Below are 21545 nucleotides of genomic sequence, written 5' to 3' on the forward strand. Positions count from 1 at the left end.
CAAAGCAGACATTGCTCCACCCATCAAAACTCAGATTGCAAAAAATTGAGGGGAAATTTGTTAAAGTACTCAATTTCCATTTCATACATAGTATCCGGCAAATGTACATAATGATCCAGTAATATGTGCCTGTATGATAATACAAGATGTCTTTTACAGGAATGGATACATCAAGAAATGCCTACACACCAGAATAGCAGTAAGAGCTGTAACAAACTGAACAAAAATTCAAGTGTCAAGTGCAAAGCTTTGTCAGAGACAATGCTGCAAACACAGCAAAAATGAGAAAAAAAAAAATCTAGAAGATAATGAAGGGAACTTGAAACTTACATGGTGCAGCGCTCATTTGACCCCTCTTTTAACCAAAGACTTGATTCCTGGAGTTGTACTTGTTGAAATTGCAAAATACTTTGCTTCAGCTTCACTGAAGACAACAGAAGGATCCAAACTTAATTCTCCCCCAAGATGTACAATGGAATTCACTGGTTGGCTGTTTTGAGCTATTTATTAAGAACTGGCCAATTCTAATGACAATTTGTGAAGAAAATCATGACAATAGATAGAACTATTACAGCTAAAGGCTATGTCTACACTAGAAACCTTACAATGGCACAGCACTATCGATGCAGCTGCACCGCTGTAAAATCTCCTGTGCAGCCGTTCCATGCTGAGAGGAGAGAGCTCTCACGCCAACATAATTAAAACCATCCCCAACAAGATGCAGTAGCTATGGCGGCAGGAATGACACAGTGCTGTCCATACTGGCACATCTGTTGGTGTAATTTATGTTGGATGGGGTGGGGGTGTGTTTTTTCATACCCTTGAGCGGCGTAAGTTTTGCCGATAGTGATAGCATAGACATGGCCTAAGAGGAACTATTCAAGCATTACATGTTTGTTGATAGTGTTTTAAAGAAAGTCACACCACCGAACTGGTGGAAGTTACTAGCTGAGCACCTGGAACCAGAATTTGTTGAAATGCTAAACCAGCTTTTGACAGCAGTAGCCTCTTCTGCAGACAAAGAAAGAATATTTTCTTTATTTTGGACAAATTCATTCAAAGTTGAGAAACTGCTTGGAGTTGAAAAAAGCAGGAAAGCTTTTCTTTCTTTTCCAGTCTATGAATAAAAATGGAGGAGGAAGAGAATGAGATCTACTAGTTTTAAAAACCTGAAGGACAGCCTACATAACTTAGGAGACTGTCTCATTTTCAAGAGACTTAGGCAAGTAGGAACGTAAGCTCCAGTCACTTTCACTTAGGCATATCTGAAAATTGTCCCAAGCTGACCTGAAGTCATCAGTTTAATTCCATGACTGGCTAATTCCTCTATTTAAATACATCATTTAGTTGTGAATGTGAAACATGTTTTGATAAGAGAAGTTTATATACACAAAAACATTTAAGGCTGTTTTAATAAAAAATATGTTTAATTAAATTCCAGTTACCATTCTAATGCAGCTTGACACAAATCATGAGCAAGTTAGTTTACTAAATAAGTAGTTTATTATTCACCATTTTCTAACATACTAAAAATGAACAATTAATAAAATTTTGAAAATAATTAACTATACACATTAAAGCAATGATATAGCTTTAGTTTACCCTCCCAGGTAACAAAAAGTGTATCAAGTCTAGTGTAAAGGTTCTATTTAGTTGTAAATCAACATGTTTTAATGGTTATAATCAACCAATGAGAACGCATCTTTGTTTAGAAAGTAACTGAAGTACAAATGGAAAAGTTGATTAAAAGTCATGATTCAAATCAAGGCTTTCCACTTGATTTAAATTGGTGATTTTAAAATCACCTTGATTTAAATCAATCCACCCTGTAGTATAAACATTCATTTGCACTGTTTAGACTGAGGACCATTTTCAGATTAATTAGAAACTTTTATTACATGGTATCAGATGTTCTCAAAAAATCAATTCTTGGAACTACTTTCTAATTTTCCTGCCTCCCCATTAAAGAAAATGCAACACCAGAAGAAATTTAGGACTTTCAAGTAGATAAGTAAGGTTCAATTAAATATACCCAGGAAAGTTAACTGATTCTAACCTTCACATTCAGCAAACCAGAAGACTGGCTGATGACATCAGCAGAGGTGGTGTTTTGATCCTGGCCTCACCGTAGAGGTCAGTACACTAACACCCACCTTAGGGGCCCCCCAGACAAATAAGGTTTGGCTATTAAAGTGGCATTTTGAAATCAGTTTCACACACGTGTAGGATGTATATATTTATTTACAAAATATTAATTCACTTCAATCTTTACAAAGAAGATAGAAAAAGCAACAAACCGTATGAAGGTTTGAAAATTTAAATACAAATAAGTCATTGTAAGTAGAGAGAGAAAAGCATTATTAACCAAACAAACATTTGTGCATAATGTAAATAAGTTTCAAAATTATGCCAGAAAGTTATAGCTCAAATCCAAATTAAAGTCAGATTTACATAAACACATTTCCTTGGAAGGGATGAGTACCTACACCAGTGTTTCAACTAAGATTATTTTATTTAGATTTAAGAGGCACATTAGGTATGCAAAAAACAAGTTTCATAAAACTACCTATTGCCTATTACTACATCTTGACTTGATCTTATAAAAAATACAGTTAAAGTGAAAAATGTTTAATCTCCAAACAAAGTTGACTCAAACTAAGCCAATTAAACTGTCAGTAAAGCTACAGTAGATATTTAGGATACAGCAAGGTTTACGCAGTTAAACTTAACTACCAAGTTATCCTGTGTGATATGATCAACATATTAACTTCATTTAAATTGGTTTAGCACTGAAGCATGTTACCACAACACTAAAGCACTGCATCCTGTACACATTAATGCCTATTAAACATGTTTGTGCAGTTATAAAGATAAGTTATGACCACATTCTGACTGAAGTTGATGGGAGTTTTGCTATCAACTTAATCACCAACAGGAATTGGCCACCATTGGTTTCCAACAAAATACAAGAGTGTGTGCAGCTAAACACTATTATTTGCCAGTAAACTGAACACTCAGCACTTGCTTTAATGTTCCCATTTTCCAAGGAACAATAATTACAGTGGTACAAGTTAAATCAGGCACAGACTGGCATGAAATTAGAGCTAGTACCATTCCTATTGTCAGATGTGACTGCAATCCCCAAAATAATAATCACCAATTTGCTAACAAACAACAACAACGACATTATATTTGCATATGTAGCAGTAAAACATTAGATCATTTGGGACACTCATTGCACACAGCTCAATTTTTGCACAACAAAACCCCTGACCACATGAATTATATAGTCTTTAATTTTGTTAATATTAAGTCATTTTAACTATATCTTAAAAGTACTTAGATTTGCAACACTGTACTTTAACAGATAAAGGCTTGCATTTCCTCTAAGTATTTTACTGAGCATAGTGATTGCTTATATATATATATATAAAGTTTTGATTTTATCTGCTCTACCAGAGTCTAGCACCTTTGTTCTCTTAGCCACATCACTAATGATATAGTGCCCTTATCTAATAAGAGGTAGTCTAGATATACACTCCTTTACAGCACTATTTTTATGGTTACAGTCTGACTGACGTAAACAACGAAACCATACAGCTGCACATGCATAGACACTTACAAAAAAACAAGTGTAGGCACATGGGAAAAGATATCCCACTTAAACCATTCAGAGAGTAAGGCTAAATGAGAACTAGAGGTTTGGGGAGGGCTCTCAAAAAACTTGCTCCGAGACTAGTCTCCTCCTTAGCTTTGCAGCCTACAATTCCTCCTCCACAGCCTCTCTCCTCTTCTTCCAAATGAGGAATGTCAGTGAGCCCAATGCCACCCGAGCAGGTAGAGATGGATTAAGACTAAATGAGACTATGAGACACCAAAACTTCAACACCCCCTATAACAGTCCCCCAACCCTGACATACACACACACACACACTTTTCCTTCAGCCTCCACCACCAATCCAAGACACAAATCTTTTTCTTTCAGCCACCCTTTCTGCTGTATACATCAAGCACAGAAATGCCACATTTGACTAGCAATATGGAAAAAATGCCAGCTGCCTCAAAGTTAAATTGCCTTTTCTGCTCCGATATGTGCTTAACAAAATACTTTAAGGTATGTTGCTTTTATGGTGCTAGGATCTGGATTCAGGAAAGCAACCCTTATTATACAAAGCAGTTAAGCATGGGCTTAAAGTTCAGGTACTTGGACCCATAAATCAAGACAGTCTAATCTGAGGGAAAAGAACATTTAGATAATATGGAGAGAATGCTGTTACAGTTGCAACCAGGGATGTAATAATTGTTAGCACAACATCAAAATACATACACTTAATTGTCCCAAATCTGCCTACGATTAATCATCCATATTAGTATTTTTAACAGTTTGTACAGTTTCCTACGTAGCTTTAATGTGGAATCTTATTTAAATACTCCACAAACCATTAATAGATAGTTTATACTGATAAATAAATGCATTTTTTTGGAAAAGCCACATGACACAAATGTTACTAATTTAGACCCAAGACTTTATCTACTTTACAGTTACTAGGAGGAGAAATATCCTCTGAACTGTAGATATCTTTAACACTCTAATATGCAAGAAAATTAAGAAAAAATGCCACCCTTTTTTAAAAATAGAACACAAGGGTAGGGGGGAGGGAGGTGAAGTGGAGTTCCACATATTACTAACTCTGCAGCACACACCCAGGTACTTTCCTGACAGCAACCACAGTAAAACTGAGGCCTCTGTTCCCAGAACTACAGTATACACCTTCCTGAAGGCAGCAATTATGCCAATGCATAACAAAAAAAGTCACTACACCACAATGTAGGCCAGATTTTAAAAAAGGAAAGCTAGTTTCAAGCTTTAAATACGGTATTCTAGAAGGTGGAGTATAAAAGAAAGCTATACAATATTGATTCTTTTAGTACAACTCAAACACGAGTGGTTTTAAATGTAAAAAAAAGTAAAAAAACATTCACCAGGGAAATAAGGATCTGAATAGTAATCAAGAGCATTTAAACAGCATTGTACACATGGACGTAAGCAGTTCATGTCCCAAAAGCAGGGGGAATAGAAAAAACAAGAATGAAGTTCTCTTTGGTGAAATGCCAGTATTGTCGTCGATTCTATTTTTTAAAGAAAAAGTAAATGCAGTATTGTTTCTAACTGCTACATTTAAGTTTCAGATGCACTTATTAATTCCAAATACATAGATAGACAATATCTAAGTTGCAATTTCACAGATGGATCTATGAAATATTGTGCACTGAAGCAGCAGTTTCTAATATAAAATGGATTTTTAGTAAGTCAAATAATATGCATAAGAAAATACTCCAATCAAGTACTGTTGGTGTGGTAAAAGTACTCATTAAATTAGAAATATATACAATTCCTAAAGACAAGATTGTAAACTATTTTAAAGTGTGCTAGAGCTGTGGATTGTTACACATGTATGTATTTGCACACATGCTATTTTTATTCAGTTTCACACTTTAAAGTCAGCCAGTCTTGAAAAAAGTATGGTTAGTTTGCTTCCAGTAGGCATAAAATATTATTAGCAATTAGTCAATTTCAAGTATCTGATACAACAGTGTCCATTCCTAGTGTACACCTCTAAATTTGACTGCTATACTTTGAAAGGAGGACACACTATCTTACATGAGGCCTTTGAACAATGGCTCCTTCTTGCTCTTGGTTCTGTTGCAAGTACTACCCTTCACTGACAAGTTATACTAGTTTAGATCAATTTGTCTGCTTTTTGTTCACTTCAGGAGTTTTGCCATTGGTGTCAAAGGGACCAGGAGTAGGTTCACTGTCTTTCATTCCTGCCTCCACTTACATTTTACTGAACTGCTAGCAGTACATTTTACTTCAATCAGCACAAAACTGGGAGCCCAGAGAAGTCTTACAAATTAATCATTCTAGAAAATTATTTCCAAAAGAGCTCATGGTTACTCAGTATTAAAAAACAGGGGACTTGCAGGCAACAGCATTGTAACAACTTGACTATTAGTAGAAGTAAACATTAATGGTCCCCAGTATCAGAGTTGGCCATTACATGGTACAATATTAATGCAACCCCTATTCATTTTCTTTGTAGTAGCTGTCAATTGTATCTGAATTTAAATACACCACAGTAACAGTGATGTCATCTCTATACATCCTTGCTAGATCTTCAGGTAAAGTCAACATTGCAGCAAGTTTCTCTTGGTCTATCTCTCCATATTCATTATCTCCAATTGCATGCCTTATTAGGTGAGTGGCTATATTCTGGTCATATGAGCTAACACCCCTGGCTTTTCTATGACGCAGTAGACTTTGCATGTAACCCAAGCTGGCTGGTTTCTGAAAAGTCATCCTTGGTTTCTGCACATTAGCTTGTGCTACGTGTTCTGCAACAAGTTTTATGACATCCTCATTGTTCAGCATGTCCCACAGTCCATCTGAAGCAATAACTAGAAATTTATCTTGACACCTTAGTTTATGGTAGGTGACTTCAGGCTCAGCAATTAAATAGGGAGGCGTATAGTAATTGGGAGGAGCATACTGATAAATATTTAAAGCCTCAACATCACAACCATTCTCTAGAATATTGTGTTGCAGTTCTTTACTCCATTTGAATCTGACATCTCCGAAAGCTCTAGAGGGCATGAGAATCCCTAGCAGCCTGTTGTTTATTATTACAGTTTCCGCCTCAGATTTAGGATGTTCTCCCTTTAACCTTCTGATTTCTGCTTCATTGAAAGCATTGTGATCTTGAGTAAGAGAGAGTGCAGTCCACATTCCATCTTCTTCTTGAACCCCTAGGACTGCCCTGCAATCCCCAGCATTTGCAATGTGTAAGTGAACACTGTCAATGTGAGCCACACAGGCTGTCGCACCAGAGAAAGCCACTTGAAGGGCAGTGTTTTTCATCATTTCATTTTCTAGGGGAGCCTGAGCTTCCAGTGATATATCTGAATCTAACCTTTTGAATGCATATATCAAGGCTTCTTCTACACTGAATCCCAGTTCTATGTCTAGGTTCAATAGTTCCTGCCAAAAAACTCTGAGGTGATCCAAATACAGTGAGGCTACTTCTTGGTACATGTCATTTGGATACTTGTACCACTGCAGAATTGGCAGAACTGGTTTCATGCGTTCCATGGCAAACTCAATCTCTTCCAGCGTTTGTTGAGACATGAGAGAGACAGCTATATAATAGAATAGTCTCTGACTTACCGACTGAGCACATGCATAACCTGCATGACCATCAAAGACCCCAAACATCATCCCTTTGGTCTGCAAGCATGTGGCTGCACTTCTACGATCTTCATTAGGTGTGTTGGCAGCCAGGTGGTTACTCTCAAATTTCAGCACAGAATTTGTGTTTTTACCATCAAATTCATGAATTTTATGAGAGAATTCACCTGCTCTTAGTATATCATTTATTTGTGATGGTGTCAACTGAAGACTGAAGTCGTCTTCTTCAGTTGAAGTATGTCTGAATGCTTTTTTTAAGGTGAAGACATTGTCGATGCTCCAGCTCAGCACAAAAGGGGAAAGAGGCCCTTTGGCAAATCCACACTTCCATTTAATCTTGTTTCTGTTTGGGATGTATCTTGAGTACAAACATCCTTTTCCTTGCAAAACAATGATACTGTTTCTTGCAGAACTTAAAATCCTGGAGGATACAGTACTGGACATCATAAGATGAACTCTTTGTAGAGTGAGTCCTTCAGCAAAGGAAATTTTTTCAAGACCTAGGAGTTAAAAATAAGGCAGATGTAAAAAATTAGAAGCCACACACAAATGTTCAACATGTAGCCCCTAGAACTTGAAAAAACAGCTGAATTTTTAATACGCTACTGAAGGACAAGAGAGTGTTATACAAGCACCGGCTCTTCCATCACTTACTTGTAAGTTCATGGAATATAAGAGCCTAAGTGTGTCTCTTTTATAATTATCTCACCAGAACAGGTAGGGTAAGTTTATCACACCTCAAATAGTCAAAAACTATATTTTTCGCATTAATCACAGTAAGATTAAAGTAAGAAACTGCAACAGTGGTGAGAAATGCAAGCTTCAATAGCTCATTGTGATAGACTACAGGTGAAAATAAGCAGAACAAGCAGTTAAGCATGTGTCTAACTTTAAGCCCATGTGTCAGTGCTTTCATGTACTGGGACTCATAAATCAAGATAGTGATATCTGAGTGAAAGGAACATTTAGACAATACAGAGAGAAAGTTATCTGATGGTTGAAGTACGTTAGCTATCCCAGGCAAGACCTAGAAATAATTATCTCCCTCTGTTCACCAGTGCTGACCCTATAAGAAAAACCAAGCATCAGAATGATGACTATGCTACTAAGTATTCATTATGTATTATTTAGTCCTAAACACCCAATCACCACATAGTAAATGCCCAGAGAAAACAAGTCTTGCCAAACAGTCATGTAGCATAGCTCCTAGAACAGAAAGCTGCTGAGGATAGGCATATCCACTTCTAAATTGCTTATATCCAGACAGTGAGTCCTGCTCCCTCTTGTCAAATAATTTCACAATGGCATGACATAATATGTATGCACTCCCACAAAAAAAACAAAAACAAAAAATCCCCAAACCACCGCACACTGGCTGGGGGTTAGTGAGCTGCCGAATCTTGTCAGTCTCCAGAAACCAGTCTAAAAAGGCCACAGGCAGTGATCCCAGTCTTAATGCTTGGATGCAAAACCACCAGGGTTAGTCAAACCAATTACTGTTCATCTGTAAGTGAATCTGTGACCAACAGGAGAGGAAGCACTGGGCCTGACAGCAGCAGACACCTGGAGGCATTCATGACAATCTAGATAAGCTGCCACCATCTCACTACAGGTGTTAGATACCTGTGGTGGCACATGGTAAGAAAAGTTTAAGCAGCTCACAGGATAAATGACCCAGATTCAACCTTTACAAACATCTTAGAAAAGTATGTAAATGGTAATTAGGGCAATTCCATGTTAGGGAGCCTAGAACTAAGTTTGAAATGCAAACCTCTATTGTTCGAGAATTAGAGGTAACACAAGTTGTATGTGTTTAGTTATATCTTGTTAGATATTAGCCATGTAAACAAACAGTTCTTTTCGATCACTATAGCTATTGATTCAGAGATCAAAGGGGAATATTAACATTTAGATTAATCTTGGGTGAAATAATGTCATTGTCTACATGTCTCTTTTAAAGTTTGTGGTAAACTGACTGGTGACATTTGGGAAACAGAAGGTTACAGCAAAAGCCTATTGTTCACCTAGGACTATATGGTTAAGAGGCTGCTAGAAAACTGTATAAAAGATTCTTGGGACCTGATCCTTTCATCTCAGATCTGATTGATCCTTTATGCAGAGGAATTTTCAGTCATAAAACTGAGATCTCCAGTCCCATCTAGATCACCCTGAATATGAACATTGACTACAACCTGTGGACTAATTCCGAAAGAACTCTTTGCAACTACAAAGCTCACCATATCACCATCACACTGTAAGAGAGCACTTGTCTGCCATTCAGAGGCAGAGGGAAAAATTTAGCCTGAAAGTAGACAAGCATATAGTTGTACACTTCTTACTCCAGGGCTAAGTTTTGTTCTCTACCTACATGTAGCAGATGCAACACAATGGTAGTTGCACTTGCTTAATCAGAGCTGGGTTTAACCCCTGGGCAAAACATCATTGCATGGAGAACAAAGTAATACCATAGCACTATGACAGTGAAGTTGGTCCAAAAAAAAAAAAAAAAAAATATCACCTCACCTACCTTGTCTCTTTAAATTGAAGGAACAGTCAAGCACTTTCAATTACACTACTGATATCCCCACACAGAGTTGAGTGTATTTTTTAAAACAATATGTGACACTGATATATGCCACTGAGGCAGATGACCTGAGAGGACCATCCCATCTTCCAAGTAGTCATTAAGAGAGGTTGGGATTTCACAGTGTGGTGGCTTCTCTGGCAGAGAAGTCAGCAACAGAGACCCAGGATAATCCTGCTAGTATATCTTTTGATGAATGGCAGCAAATCCCAATCATCAAGAACAGAAGATGGGAAAATAGCAAAGCCCTTTTCTACACTGGTGATATTTACTTAAAGATTCCCACCAAAGCTAACGTCTTCCACCAGGGGAAGCATTAGTTCATTCAAGGCTTCCCCGACCGGATCCACTTTTAAACAGTGTTTTTACTGGACTTGCTTTCAGCAGGTTTAATTAAAAATAGTTAAAAAAAAAAAAAAAAAAAAACAACCTCACAGGTCCATCTATCCCAGTTCAACTGCTCCAAGAATTGACTGACTGTTGGAGATTTCATATAGGCATTTCTACCTCCAGCACTCCAACCAAGACTTCTAACTCAGGCCGTTAGCAGCTTTGTCTATTTTCAGCATTGTGACTCATCGGTGGTGGGTATCGTGGGCAGGGGAAGGCTGTGCCTCCCCAAACAGACTATTGTGAAGACTGTGCCTCCCCAAACTACCTGGCGTGGCCCCACCCACGCTTTACCCTCAGGCGCCCTCCTGCTGGCTGTTCCCTTCTGTGGCCGAGAAGCTGGGGCAGGCAGACTGGGGGCTGCAATGCGCACACGACCCGCAGGCTGGGGCCATGCCGCACTGCACCACCCATCTTTCCGTTGCTGGGACCATGCCACCCACCCAGCGTTGTGGGGCTAGGTTCACACAGGTGGCCGGCAGCTGTGGAGGGGGGTGTTCTGGGCTCCAATGGGGAATGGGGGACAGAAGAGGCGAGGCCTTGGGCAGAGGGGCCAGGAGCTAGCCTCCTCCAAGGGTGCATTCACCCACTGCCCATGCCTGCATGCCTTAGTGCCAAACCCCTCCCCATCACACCAACAGACACTTTTACAATTTGTTGTGTGTCTATCCTGTTAGTAAATTTACAGTTGAGTAGAGTAAATTAGTTAGGCCAATTTGTCTGGAGTTGTCCTACCAAAGGGAAACCTATTTGAATTCAATAATCCTCATTGTTTTGCAAAGCTATCATAGGCATTAGAGCAGTTCTTACCTATTTGATGCTTAAGTACTCACACTCAAACGCTATTAAACATTGGGTAGATCTCTGCAACAGTTCGCAAGTTTGGCTGATAGTTTCATATCAAGTATGCATTCAATAAAAATGTGTTTCTCTACTGTAAGAAGGGCTTTATGGTATATGTGAGATGGAATGCTTATGAAGCATCCCTTCTACTGAATATATATTTTGTTAGATCAGAGCCTACTGTACTACTCAACCAATACACATTTTACTTAGCCAAACTTTTTGCCTCAGGTTCACAGATGTTCAAAACTGGAGATGGAATGCCCAAACAGTTACAGTGGCATTGTTAATCTGAAAACATCCTGGTTCAGAAGAGAACACCAAAGAGATTTGCATGGCTATGTGTTGTCATCCACAGATGAATCCATGCTGAAATGGAGGTCTTTGCTCAAGGTGCCATGATGAGCAGAACCATGTTCTGAACATCATAATACAGAGATTGTTGGAGCAGCCATCTCTGGATTTGGGATTCTTATCCATTGTCTTCAGTGCCTCACCTTCAGCCCCTTTATCTTCTCCTTGCACTGCTGTCAGTCCATATGATCCTGTGTTCAGACTGCAGCTGCTGAGATATACCATCATACAGTTCGACATTCCTCTTGGAAGAGCTAAAACAATGCTTTTTGCTTGCTTTGGCCTAAAGCTGCACACTACTATTTAGGTTTACCATGTACTCTGATGCTGTATCCAATAACCGGAGCTAGGTGAGGCTGGAGAAACTGAATGCAGACAGGCCATGTGGGACTGAGGATGTTTAGCAGAGGCATATAAGCAACTTCCAGTCAGGAGTCAGAGCACAGGTAGATGGCAAGATAGTAACACAGGAATTGGTTCTGGGGTGGGAGGTGGGTGGTTTGTGGGAAAGGAGTAGAGGACCATCAGGTCTTGATTTCTGTGACTGGCCATGGCTACACATTTTCACTGTAACTACCTTGGGTTAGTAATATGTAGGATAACCTAACTCCAGGTGTGCCTTATACCTCAGGATATGGTGGTTGTATGATCACATAGATAGGTGAACACAGAGCATGTTCTAGGGGAAAACAGTGGTTGAACCTAAGTCTGCAGTGAAGACAAAGCCTAAGTTGCAGTATTGTAAACCCTGATTTACATCAGTGTATGCATCAATATTAAGGGTCTATAGAAGTGTAATTATATTGATGTAGTTACACTGGTGCTCCCCCCCCCCCTTTTTTTTTTAAAAATGTGAACTGGACCAAACATCAACATATATGTTGATTCCTGCTTTGACAACAGCTTGTGTTGCTCGGTGGTAATTTGTCATCCTGTGTCATCTGCCACATCGCTGTTTCCATCACCCTCTCTGTACCTTCCTTGGGGTACAAAGTCCATGCTTCGGCTCTGCTCAGGGTACGGCAGAGTTGTGGAAGTAGGGGAAAGCCATATGTCCAGGAAAATTCCATTTTGCAGCATCCTAGCAAAGACCTCAGATAGAGCCAACCATTGTTTAGGCTCCTGACTGTTAGGCCATTGCTACACGAGAGAGCTTACAGTGGCACAGATGTACCGATGCAGCTGCGGCGCTGTAAGATCTCAAATGTAGCCACTCCATGCCAGTGGGAGAGAGCTCTTCCATTGACATAAATAAGCCACCCCCAAAAAGCAGCAGTATCTATGTGAGCAGGAGAGCGCCTCCCGCCAACATAGCACCATCCACACCAACACTTCTGTTAGTGTAACTTAGGCTGGTCAGGGGTGTGTGTTTTTCACACCCCTGAGTGACATAAGTTATCCGAACAACAGTGCTAACACAGACATAGTCTTAGTGTGAACACCTTTTTGTGAATTTCTTTAAAGACCTAGCAAGTCATTTGCTTAAACTTACCACTTAGAGCTGGATGGAGGACAACAATTCAGTTTTGCAAAAACTTCTGAGGTTTCAAATTTGTTTTCATTCCACAGTGAAGTGAAAACAAAACCTTTCAAATATTTGTTGTGAAAGAGATTTGTGTCTGTCTGTTTTCCAATCAAAACGGTCAGGGTTTCAATTAATCTTTATGTCCGGATTTGTCTAGAGTTCACAGGGGACTTCAGAATCCTTCCTGGTGAGAACTTCAGTGAATTGAGTCTCTCTCCGTAAAACATTTCAGTTTTGACAACCCAGCATATTTTGACAAAAAGTTATCTAAAGCAGTGGTTCTCAAAGCTGGTCTGTCGCTTGTTCAGGGAAAGCCACTGGAGCGCCAGACCGGTTTGTTTACCTACTGCGTCCGCAGGTTCGGCCGATCGCAGCTCCCACTGGCTGCGGTTCGCTGCTCCAGGCCAATGGGGCTTCAGGAAGGGTGGCCAGCATGTCCCTTGGCCCACACCGCTTTCCGCAGCCCCCATTGGCCTGGAGCGGCAAACTGCGGCCGCGATTGGCTGAACTTGTGGACACGGCAGGTAAACAAACCAGTCCGGCCCGCCAGGGGCTTTCCCTGAACAAGCGGCAGACCAGCTTTGAGAACCACTGATCTAAAGTGTTCCAAACAGCTCTAATACCACTCTTCCTACATTAACAGGAGTGGCTTATTGCCATGAAGCAATATGAAGCCTATGAATAACTCATATTTTTACAAAAAGAAAAAGGAGTACTTGTGGCACCTTAGAGACTAACCAATTTATTTGAGCATAAGCTTTCGTGAGCTACAGCTCACTTCATCCGATGAAGTGAGCTGTAGCTCACGAAAGCTTATGCTCAAATAAATTGGTTAGTCTCTAAGGTGCCACAAGTACTCCTTTTTCTTTTTGCGAATACAGACTAACACGGCTGTTACTCTGAAACCTGTCATATTTTTACTTTTGTCAAGGATGGTTGTTAGATCATTTGAGAGAGACCTCCTTGTTTATTTATCTACTTTTTGCATTCTCTACTGCCCAAATCTGCATGACTCCTCTTAAGGGCATGTGGTGTTATCGGACCTCACACTGAAGCTTTCTACACAGAACTTGTCTTGAGCACCTCAGTAATTCTAAACACTCCCTTTGAAAAGTAAAGCTGCAGTCTGGTTCTGTACTGTATGACTACACAATGCGGTGAGGGCTCTGGCTGATGACATGGGCTCCAGGATGGGGTCAGAAATGATGGGTTCAGGGTGCGGAAGGGAACTCCAGGATGGGAAAGGGGCTTGGGGTGCAGCGTCCGGACAGGAGTTTGGGTGCAAGAGGGGACTGGGGCAGAGGATTGGGGTGTGGGAGGTGGGTTGGGATGCAGACTCCTCTGGACAGTGCTTACCTCAAACGGCTCATGGGAACTAGTCACACATTTGGCTCCCAGGCAGAGGCACGGCCAGGCGGCTCCACATGCTGGTGCCGCCTCCGCAGCTCCCATTGACCACGGTCCCTAGCCAATGGGAGCTGCGTAACCAGCGCTCAGGGTAAGGGGAGCGCGTGGAGTCCCTGTGGCTGCCCCTACCCCTAGGAGCCAAAGGGACATGCCGGCTGCATCCCAGGAGCCGCACAGAGCCAGGCAGGGAGGCTGCAAGCTCTGCGCCAACCGGACTTTTAACAGCCCAACGGTGCTGACCGGAGCCACCAAGGTCCCTTTTCGACAGGGCGCTCGGATCAAAAACCGGACACCCGGCAACCCTATCAGAGCAGGTTTCAGAGTAACAGCCGTGTTAGTCTGTATTTGCAAAAAGAAAAGGAGGACTTGTGGCACCTTAGAGACTAACCAATTTATGTGAGCATAAGCTTTCGTGAGCTACAGCTCAGCTCAGGAAAGCTTATGCTCAAATAAATTGGTTAGTCTCTAAGGTGCCACAAGTCCTCCTTTTCTTCTATCGGAGCAGCCTCCCGTCCCCCACAAGGGGAGACGGGTAAGAGCCGCCCTGCCCTCGGCTCCGTGCGCTCGCGGGACCAGCCCACGCCACCACGGCTTGGGGCGCGCCTTGCCCTTCCCTAGGGCCCACCCCGAGGCGGCGAGCCAGCGTGGGGCCGGCCCAGCGCAGACACACGGGCGCGGCCGAGACCCGCCCGGCTCCTCCCCTCCCCAGGGGAGCGAGGCCTCGGCGGAGCGTGCCTGGGTCGCACTCGCTGCGTAGGCGGCGGGGGTAGGGCTCAGCGGCGCCGCAAGCGGGAAGGGGCAGCACCAGAGGCCGTGGTTTCGCGCCCTGCAGCGGCTCCGGCCTCAGCATCGCCACAGCGCCAAGGGAGCGGCTCCGGCTCCCGCTCCCCTCGAGCCCCCGGCTCCCCCCGCCCCACGCGGCGGCTCCCGCCCAGCGACGCACTTCGGCCCCGCGGCCGCCCTTACCCGGCTGCAGGGACGCCGCTCTCAGGCTGCCCGCCGCGCCGGCCCAGACACTAGTCCGCGGTGCCGGTTGCGGGCTCGGGGCTGTCCGGCGGCTCCAGGGCGGAGGGGCCCTGACGCGCAGAGCCTGCAGCCAACCGGCTGCTCCGCTTGGGGAGCCTCCCACAGGCCCCGCCTCAGGCAGGTTTGTCCGGGGCGGTGGCCGTTGCTTCTTCCCCGTGTGAGGGGAGCGCGGGGAGGGGAGAGGAGCGGCAGAGCTGGGCCGTAGGGGAGACGCTCTGGGGGCTGGCCCCGGGGCTCTAGCGCCAGGGCAGAGGCCACTCCACGCTGTGGCTCGGACTCCGTGCTCAGCAGTGGTGCTGCAGGCCGCATGTAGGGTCCCCCAAATGCTTTCCACAGCCAGGCCTGGTGAGACGTGCTTCTGGGCCCAGCATACCCCGTTACCCACCATAGCCATTAAAAGCCACGGGGAAGCCCAGCTCAATCTTGCTCCGTGGTGTGTGTTTGAGTCTAGCAGGAACTATTACTGTAGTTAACAGACAGCCATTCCCTCCCTGCAACAAGACAACGTGCCCTCTACCCCTGCAGAGACACTAATGATAAATTTAATACTACCTAATAAATGTCTAAAGCAGGTGCCTCCTTGTCCACTACCCACTAAGCCATCTACCCTGGACTTATTTTAACTGACTCCCTAAGCAGCTTCAAATAGCAGGCATGATTTAAAAAAAATCAGTGATGTTTCCTGCTTTTCCATCCATTATTATCATGGCCTGAGGCACATGGAATTTCAGCCTTACTCAGTAACAGTTTTATAGAATCATAGAATATCAGGGTTGGAAGGGACCTTAGGAGGTCATCTAGTCCAACCCCCTGCTCAAAGCAGGACCAATCCCCAATTAAATCATCCCAGCCAGGGCTTTGTCAAGCCTGACCTTAAAAACTTCTAAGGAAGGAGATTCTACCACCTCCCTAGGTAACGCATTCCAGTGTTTCACCACCCTCCTAGTGAAAAAGTTTTTCCTAATATCCAACCTAAACCTCCCCCACTGCAACTTGAGACCATTGCTCCTTGTCCAGTCCTCTTCTACCACTGAGAATAGTCTAGAACCATCCTCTCTGGAACCACCTCTCACGTAGTTGAAAGCAGCTATCAAATCCCCCCTCATTCTTCTCTTCTGCAGACTAAAAAATCCCAGTTCCCTCAGCCTCTCCTCATAAGTCATGTGTTCCAGTCCCCTAATCATTTTTGTTGCCCTTAGCTGGACTCTCTCCAATTTATCCATCCTTCTTGTGGGGCCCAAAACTGGACACAGTACTCCAGATGAGGCCTCACCAATGTCGAATAGAGGGGGACGATCACGTCCCTCAATCTGCTCGCTATGCCCCTACTTATACATCCCAAAATGCCATTGGCCTTCTTGGCAACAAGGGCACACTGCTGACTCATATCCAGCTTCTCATCCACTGTCACCTCTAGGTCCTTTTCTGCAGAACTGCTGCCTAGCCATTCGGTCCCTAGTCTGTAGCTATGCATTGGGGTTCTTCCGTCCTAAGTGCAGGACCCTGCACTTATCCTTATTGAACCTCATCAGATTTCTTTTGGCCCAATCCTCCAATTTGTCTAGGCCCCTCTGTATCCTATCCCTGCCCTCCAGCGTATCTACCACTCCTCCCAGTTTAGTATCATCCACAAATTTGCTGAGACTGCAATCCACACCATCCTCCAGATCATTTATGAAGATATTGAACAAAACCGGCCCCAGGACCGACCGCTGGGGCACTCCACTTGACACCGGCTGCCAACTAGACATGGAGCCGTTGATCACTACCCGTTGAGCCCGACAATCTAGCCAACTTTCTACCCACCTTATAGTGCATTCATCCAGCCCATTCTTCTTTAACTTGCTGACAAGAATACTGTGGGAGACAGTGTCAAAAGCTTTGCTAAAGTCAAGAAACAATACATCCACTGTTTTCCCTTCATCCACAGAACCAGTAATCTCATCACAGAAGGTGATTAGATTACTCAGGCATGACCTTCCCTTGGTGAATCCATGCTGACTGTTCCTGATCACTTTCCTCTCATGCAAGTGCTTCAGGATTGATTCTTTGAGGACCTGCTCCATGATTTTTCTGGGGACTGAGGTGAGGCTGACTGGCCTGTAGTTCCCAGGATCCTCCTTCTTCCCCTTTTTTAAAGATTGGCACTACATTAGCCTTTTTCCAGTCATCCGGGACTTCCCCCGTTCGCCACGAGTTTTCAAAGATAATGGCCAATGGCTCTGCAATTTTTCCTAGATATAACAGTCTCGTATGCCACACCTGTCTAGATATAGGAGCGCTGTACCTTTTTCAGAAGGATCCAGTACCTGTTTCTAACTCTTTATCTCAACAGAACTGGTGGAAATCCATCTGAGATACCTGTATGGTCAAGGATCTGGGTGGGAGTGTTAGGGGAGAGCTAGAAGCTGATGTTCTTACAGCATTGCCCCTTGGTACCCCAAAGTGAGAGAGCAGAAGGGAAGAGAAGAAAAGTACATTTGGGGACTAATTTTAAAAACTGCATGCATATGTGCCACAAATATTTGCAGGTCACAAGCACAAATTGTGTGCCATAACACAAGAACTAGGGGGTCACCAAATGATATTCAGTAGGCAGCAGGTTTAAAACAAGCAGAAGGGAGTATTTCTTCACACAATGCAATCCACACAATCTGTGGAACTCTTTGCCAGAGGATGTTGTGAAGACTAAGACTATAACGGTTCAAAAAAGAACTAGGTAAATTCATGAAGGATTGGTCCATCAATGACTATTAGCCAGGATGGGCAGGGATAGAACCCCTAGCTTTTGTTTGCCAGAAGTTGAGAAAGGGTGATGGGATGGATCACTTGATCACCTGTTCTGTTCATTCCGCCTGAAGCACCTGGCATTGGCCACTGTTGGAAGACAGGATACTGGGCTAGATGGACCATTGGGCTGGCCCACTATGGCCATTCTATATTCTTATTGCAACTGTAAATGCCAACTGGGTAACAGCGCACAAATGGCCACTTATATGAACAGTTGGACTTTGTGATGAAAACTTTATTTGTATGTACAATCTTGGCAACTACCTTAGCAAGGTAGATGCATCTATGTGTTCATACAATTTTAAACCTCAGTATTTTAAAGTCAAGCAGGTACAAACCTGCACTCCTCATTTTTAACAAATTTTACCAACTGGCTAGCTCTGCCTATTTAGAATTTGATTTATGGATAGCTTTACGGAATCAGAAAAATTAGAAACGGAAGTCAGCTATATAGATTATAAGCTCTTTGTGGCAGAGACCATCCTTGTGTTCTCTTTGTATAGTGCCTACCAGGAAAGAGTCGGGTTCTGTGACTCAGGCGCCTAGGTACTACCATAATAATACAAATACAATTGGTCATTCCAAGCCAATTGTTTCTTGGGGAGTTGTTCCTACGGTACATTTTCTTTAGTTTTATTCAACCTTATTTTACACATTCCAAATGGTGGTGGATTTTACAGTTTCGTAAATAATCTTCCCTAATAGATTAACGTAATTTCAAGTACCTAGATTGCGCTTTCCTGAGATGGTAGTTTAAATGTTTGATTTTAAATAATTGGTTTACTGTATTCCAAGTAATGAACAACAAAAGGTATCTAATGAGCACCCGTAGGATAAGAGCTTTTCTTTTGCCCCCCACTGAGTATACTTAAGGGTTTTTCTTTTGGTTTATTTAATTGTTAAATTTTCATAATACTGACTCATGATGTCAGGGGAACATGTGGATACTCAGCACTTCTGACAAATAAACCAACCCCAAGGACCCTTAAGTTGTTGAGCACCCAGAGCTGTGGCAACCAAAAGTTACAGGTCATTTTTGAAACATCATGCATTTAAGGCCTGTTCTGATACTCCTTAAAACCCATGGGAATCTGTTGACTGATTTTAATAGGTTTTCAGCAGGCCCTGAAAGCACAGGCCTGGATTGGTGGGGTGCAGCTGTATCACCTCAGTAGGAGCTTTGAGACACCAGGGAAACTTTGCTAGTTGCTATTACCCCTTAAGATAAGTGCAGCACATGCTTATTTCCACAGCCAGCTAGCCCTGTTGACTGGTGTGGTTGTGTAGGTGAAGAAATGTGAGGTTATGAAAGACACTATGTGTGCTCAAGGACTATGCTTGTGATCAGTCTTTGGGGGGAAGGGGAGGACAAGGCAATGGTGGCCCACGTGCCACTCCATGCACCGCTCCCCCCCCGGCACCATATCCATGGAGAGGCCAGCCACAGCCAAGCCCTTAAACTGAATCCTGTAATCCTTTGGGTGCAGTGGCCCACTGGTACAGAGTTCATTGGAAAAATCAGGGTTTAAGATTGTAAACTCAAAAGGCAGGGATCTGTCTTCTGTATCTGTAAAGTTCCCAGCTTATGTTGGGGCTGAATAAATAAAACTACTGTCTTACTATATAGCTGCTTATGATGTAAAGTACATGAATATACAGGCTTTCAGTAGGGCAGGTTAGTTATTTTAGATTCTTCAGTATTCTGACTAATTTTAATCGTGTAACCTTAACATTGAATGCAATATCTTCCATTAATGCAATCTCGATATAATACTAAAAGTGATCTTCATTAGTCATAATCTTGGCCAATTCAAGTTTCATAACAAAAGATTAAGGTGGCATTATTTTTGGAATGAATTGCTGCCTCTGATTACAGTCTGAGGGGGGGTAACCAGCTCGGTGTTAGTTACCGTTACACTAGGCAGGAGAGAGAAATGCTGACAAAGACAATGACATTTGTAATTGTTCCACTTCAGCAATGCATAAATCCTGATGCTGCACTCTGCACGGGCAAGACTCAGTGACTTTATGCAGCCTCTGCAACAGTCATATTTCAGAGGCCTGGTCTGAATTGGATATCCTTTGCAAATGGTGTCAAATATACTGGAAAGTGAGCTATCATTCATAGTGGAAGTAATCCTAGGAAAGACCTACAGAACAATCTTGATTATTCAGCAGTAACTAGGATACTGGGTGTATTCTGATCAGATAGAGGATGCTTGGACTAGACGTCTGCAAAGTTTGCGTTTAAGGATGCATCCGATGAAGTGAGCTGTAGCTCACGAAAACTTATGCTCACATAAATTGGTTAGTCGCTAAGGTGCCACAAGTACTCCTTTTCTTGTTGTGAATACAGACTAACACAGCTGTTACTCTGATACCTAGCAACAGAGGTGCCAAAAACTTAGGAAGAGACAAAAAGGTAATATACCTTTAGGGAAGAAGTAGTAAGTGTTAGTGAATTAAAGTGATTTTGATGTAGCAGTGACATCTCTGGATATGTTCTCATTTTAGCAGAGTTAATAGATGGATACAATTGAGCAAGACACTTCACCAAATGTAAGTGATTCTAAAGGCAAGAAGCAAGGAGTGAGTTCGAGATGGAGCTTCAAGCATGGAAACTACCTTTTCATATTCACTTACCAAACAACTGTTTAGAATACTTACCTTAAAGGGTCAGAAAATGTTTGGATCTAGAGTAGCTTTTTCTATTAAATATTTCTGTTCTTTATGTGATGAAACTCCCTCCTTTCTTCCCCCCCTCCCCCCGAGATAATAGTGGAATGGAAAAAGTGTTAAACAGCAGAAATTGAAGTTAGACATTTTTTAAATCAGCAGCTCCAGATAACTTGCAAAGAGTTTTAAGAGAGCTGGTTGAGAAACTCACACAACCATTAATGTTGATTTTTTTAGTAAGTCTTGGAGCACTGTGGAAATTCCAGAAGACTGGAACTGTGGCGAATGGGAGATGGTGCCTGTAGGTGAGAGCAGTGTGTGGAGCCTCCTGGCCCCTGCGCCTCGGAGCTGGACCTGCTGGCCGCATCCGGGGTGCAGCGTGGTGCCAGGACAGACAGGGAGCCTGCCTTAGCCTTGCAGCACCACTGACTGGGAGCCACCCAAGGTAAGCCTGCACCCCAACCCCCTGCCCCAGCCCTGAGCCCCCACCCAACCCAGAGCCCCCTCCTGCACCCCAAACCCCTCATCCCCAGCCCAGAGCCCACACCTCCAGCTGGAGCCCTCACCCCCCTCCACACCGATTCCCTGCCCCAGCCTAGAGTCCCCTTCCAAGCCCTGAAACCCACATTTCTGGCCCCACCCCAGAGCCTGGACCTTCACCCCAACACACTGCCCCAGCCTAGTGAAAGTGAGTGAGGATGGGG

At 43.0% G+C, this 21545-nt stretch overlaps 1 protein-coding gene and 1 long non-coding RNA gene across 3 annotated transcripts in view; one reads left to right on the forward strand and one right to left on the reverse strand.

The window, feature by feature from the left end:
- On the reverse strand, positions 1-15433 carry PDP2 (pyruvate dehydrogenase phosphatase catalytic subunit 2). Its single transcript, XM_077831082.1, has 2 exons — positions 15316-15433; positions 1-7746 (listed from the first exon to the last, which is right to left on the reverse strand). Exon 2 carries the CDS (start codon positions 7691-7693, stop codon positions 6086-6088), a length of 1608 nt encoding a protein of 535 aa, XP_077687208.1. The 5' UTR covers positions 7694-7746; positions 15316-15433; the 3' UTR covers positions 1-6085.
- Positions 15063-21545, forward strand: part of LOC144272777 (uncharacterized) — a 21026-nt gene continuing 14543 nt past the window's right edge. The window contains exons 1-2 of one of the 2 annotated variants that reach the window (XR_013347676.1): positions 15063-15496; positions 21079-21286. This is a non-coding gene — a long non-coding RNA (uncharacterized LOC144272777). The remainder of the gene's footprint in view (positions 15497-21078; positions 21287-21545) is intronic. The other variant, XR_013347677.1, reaches the window with a different exon arrangement.

This window comes from Eretmochelys imbricata, chromosome 12 (genome assembly GCF_965152235.1).
Source record: "Eretmochelys imbricata isolate rEreImb1 chromosome 12, rEreImb1.hap1, whole genome shotgun sequence".
In the NCBI taxonomy this organism is placed as follows: Eukaryota; Metazoa; Chordata; order Testudines; family Cheloniidae; genus Eretmochelys; species Eretmochelys imbricata.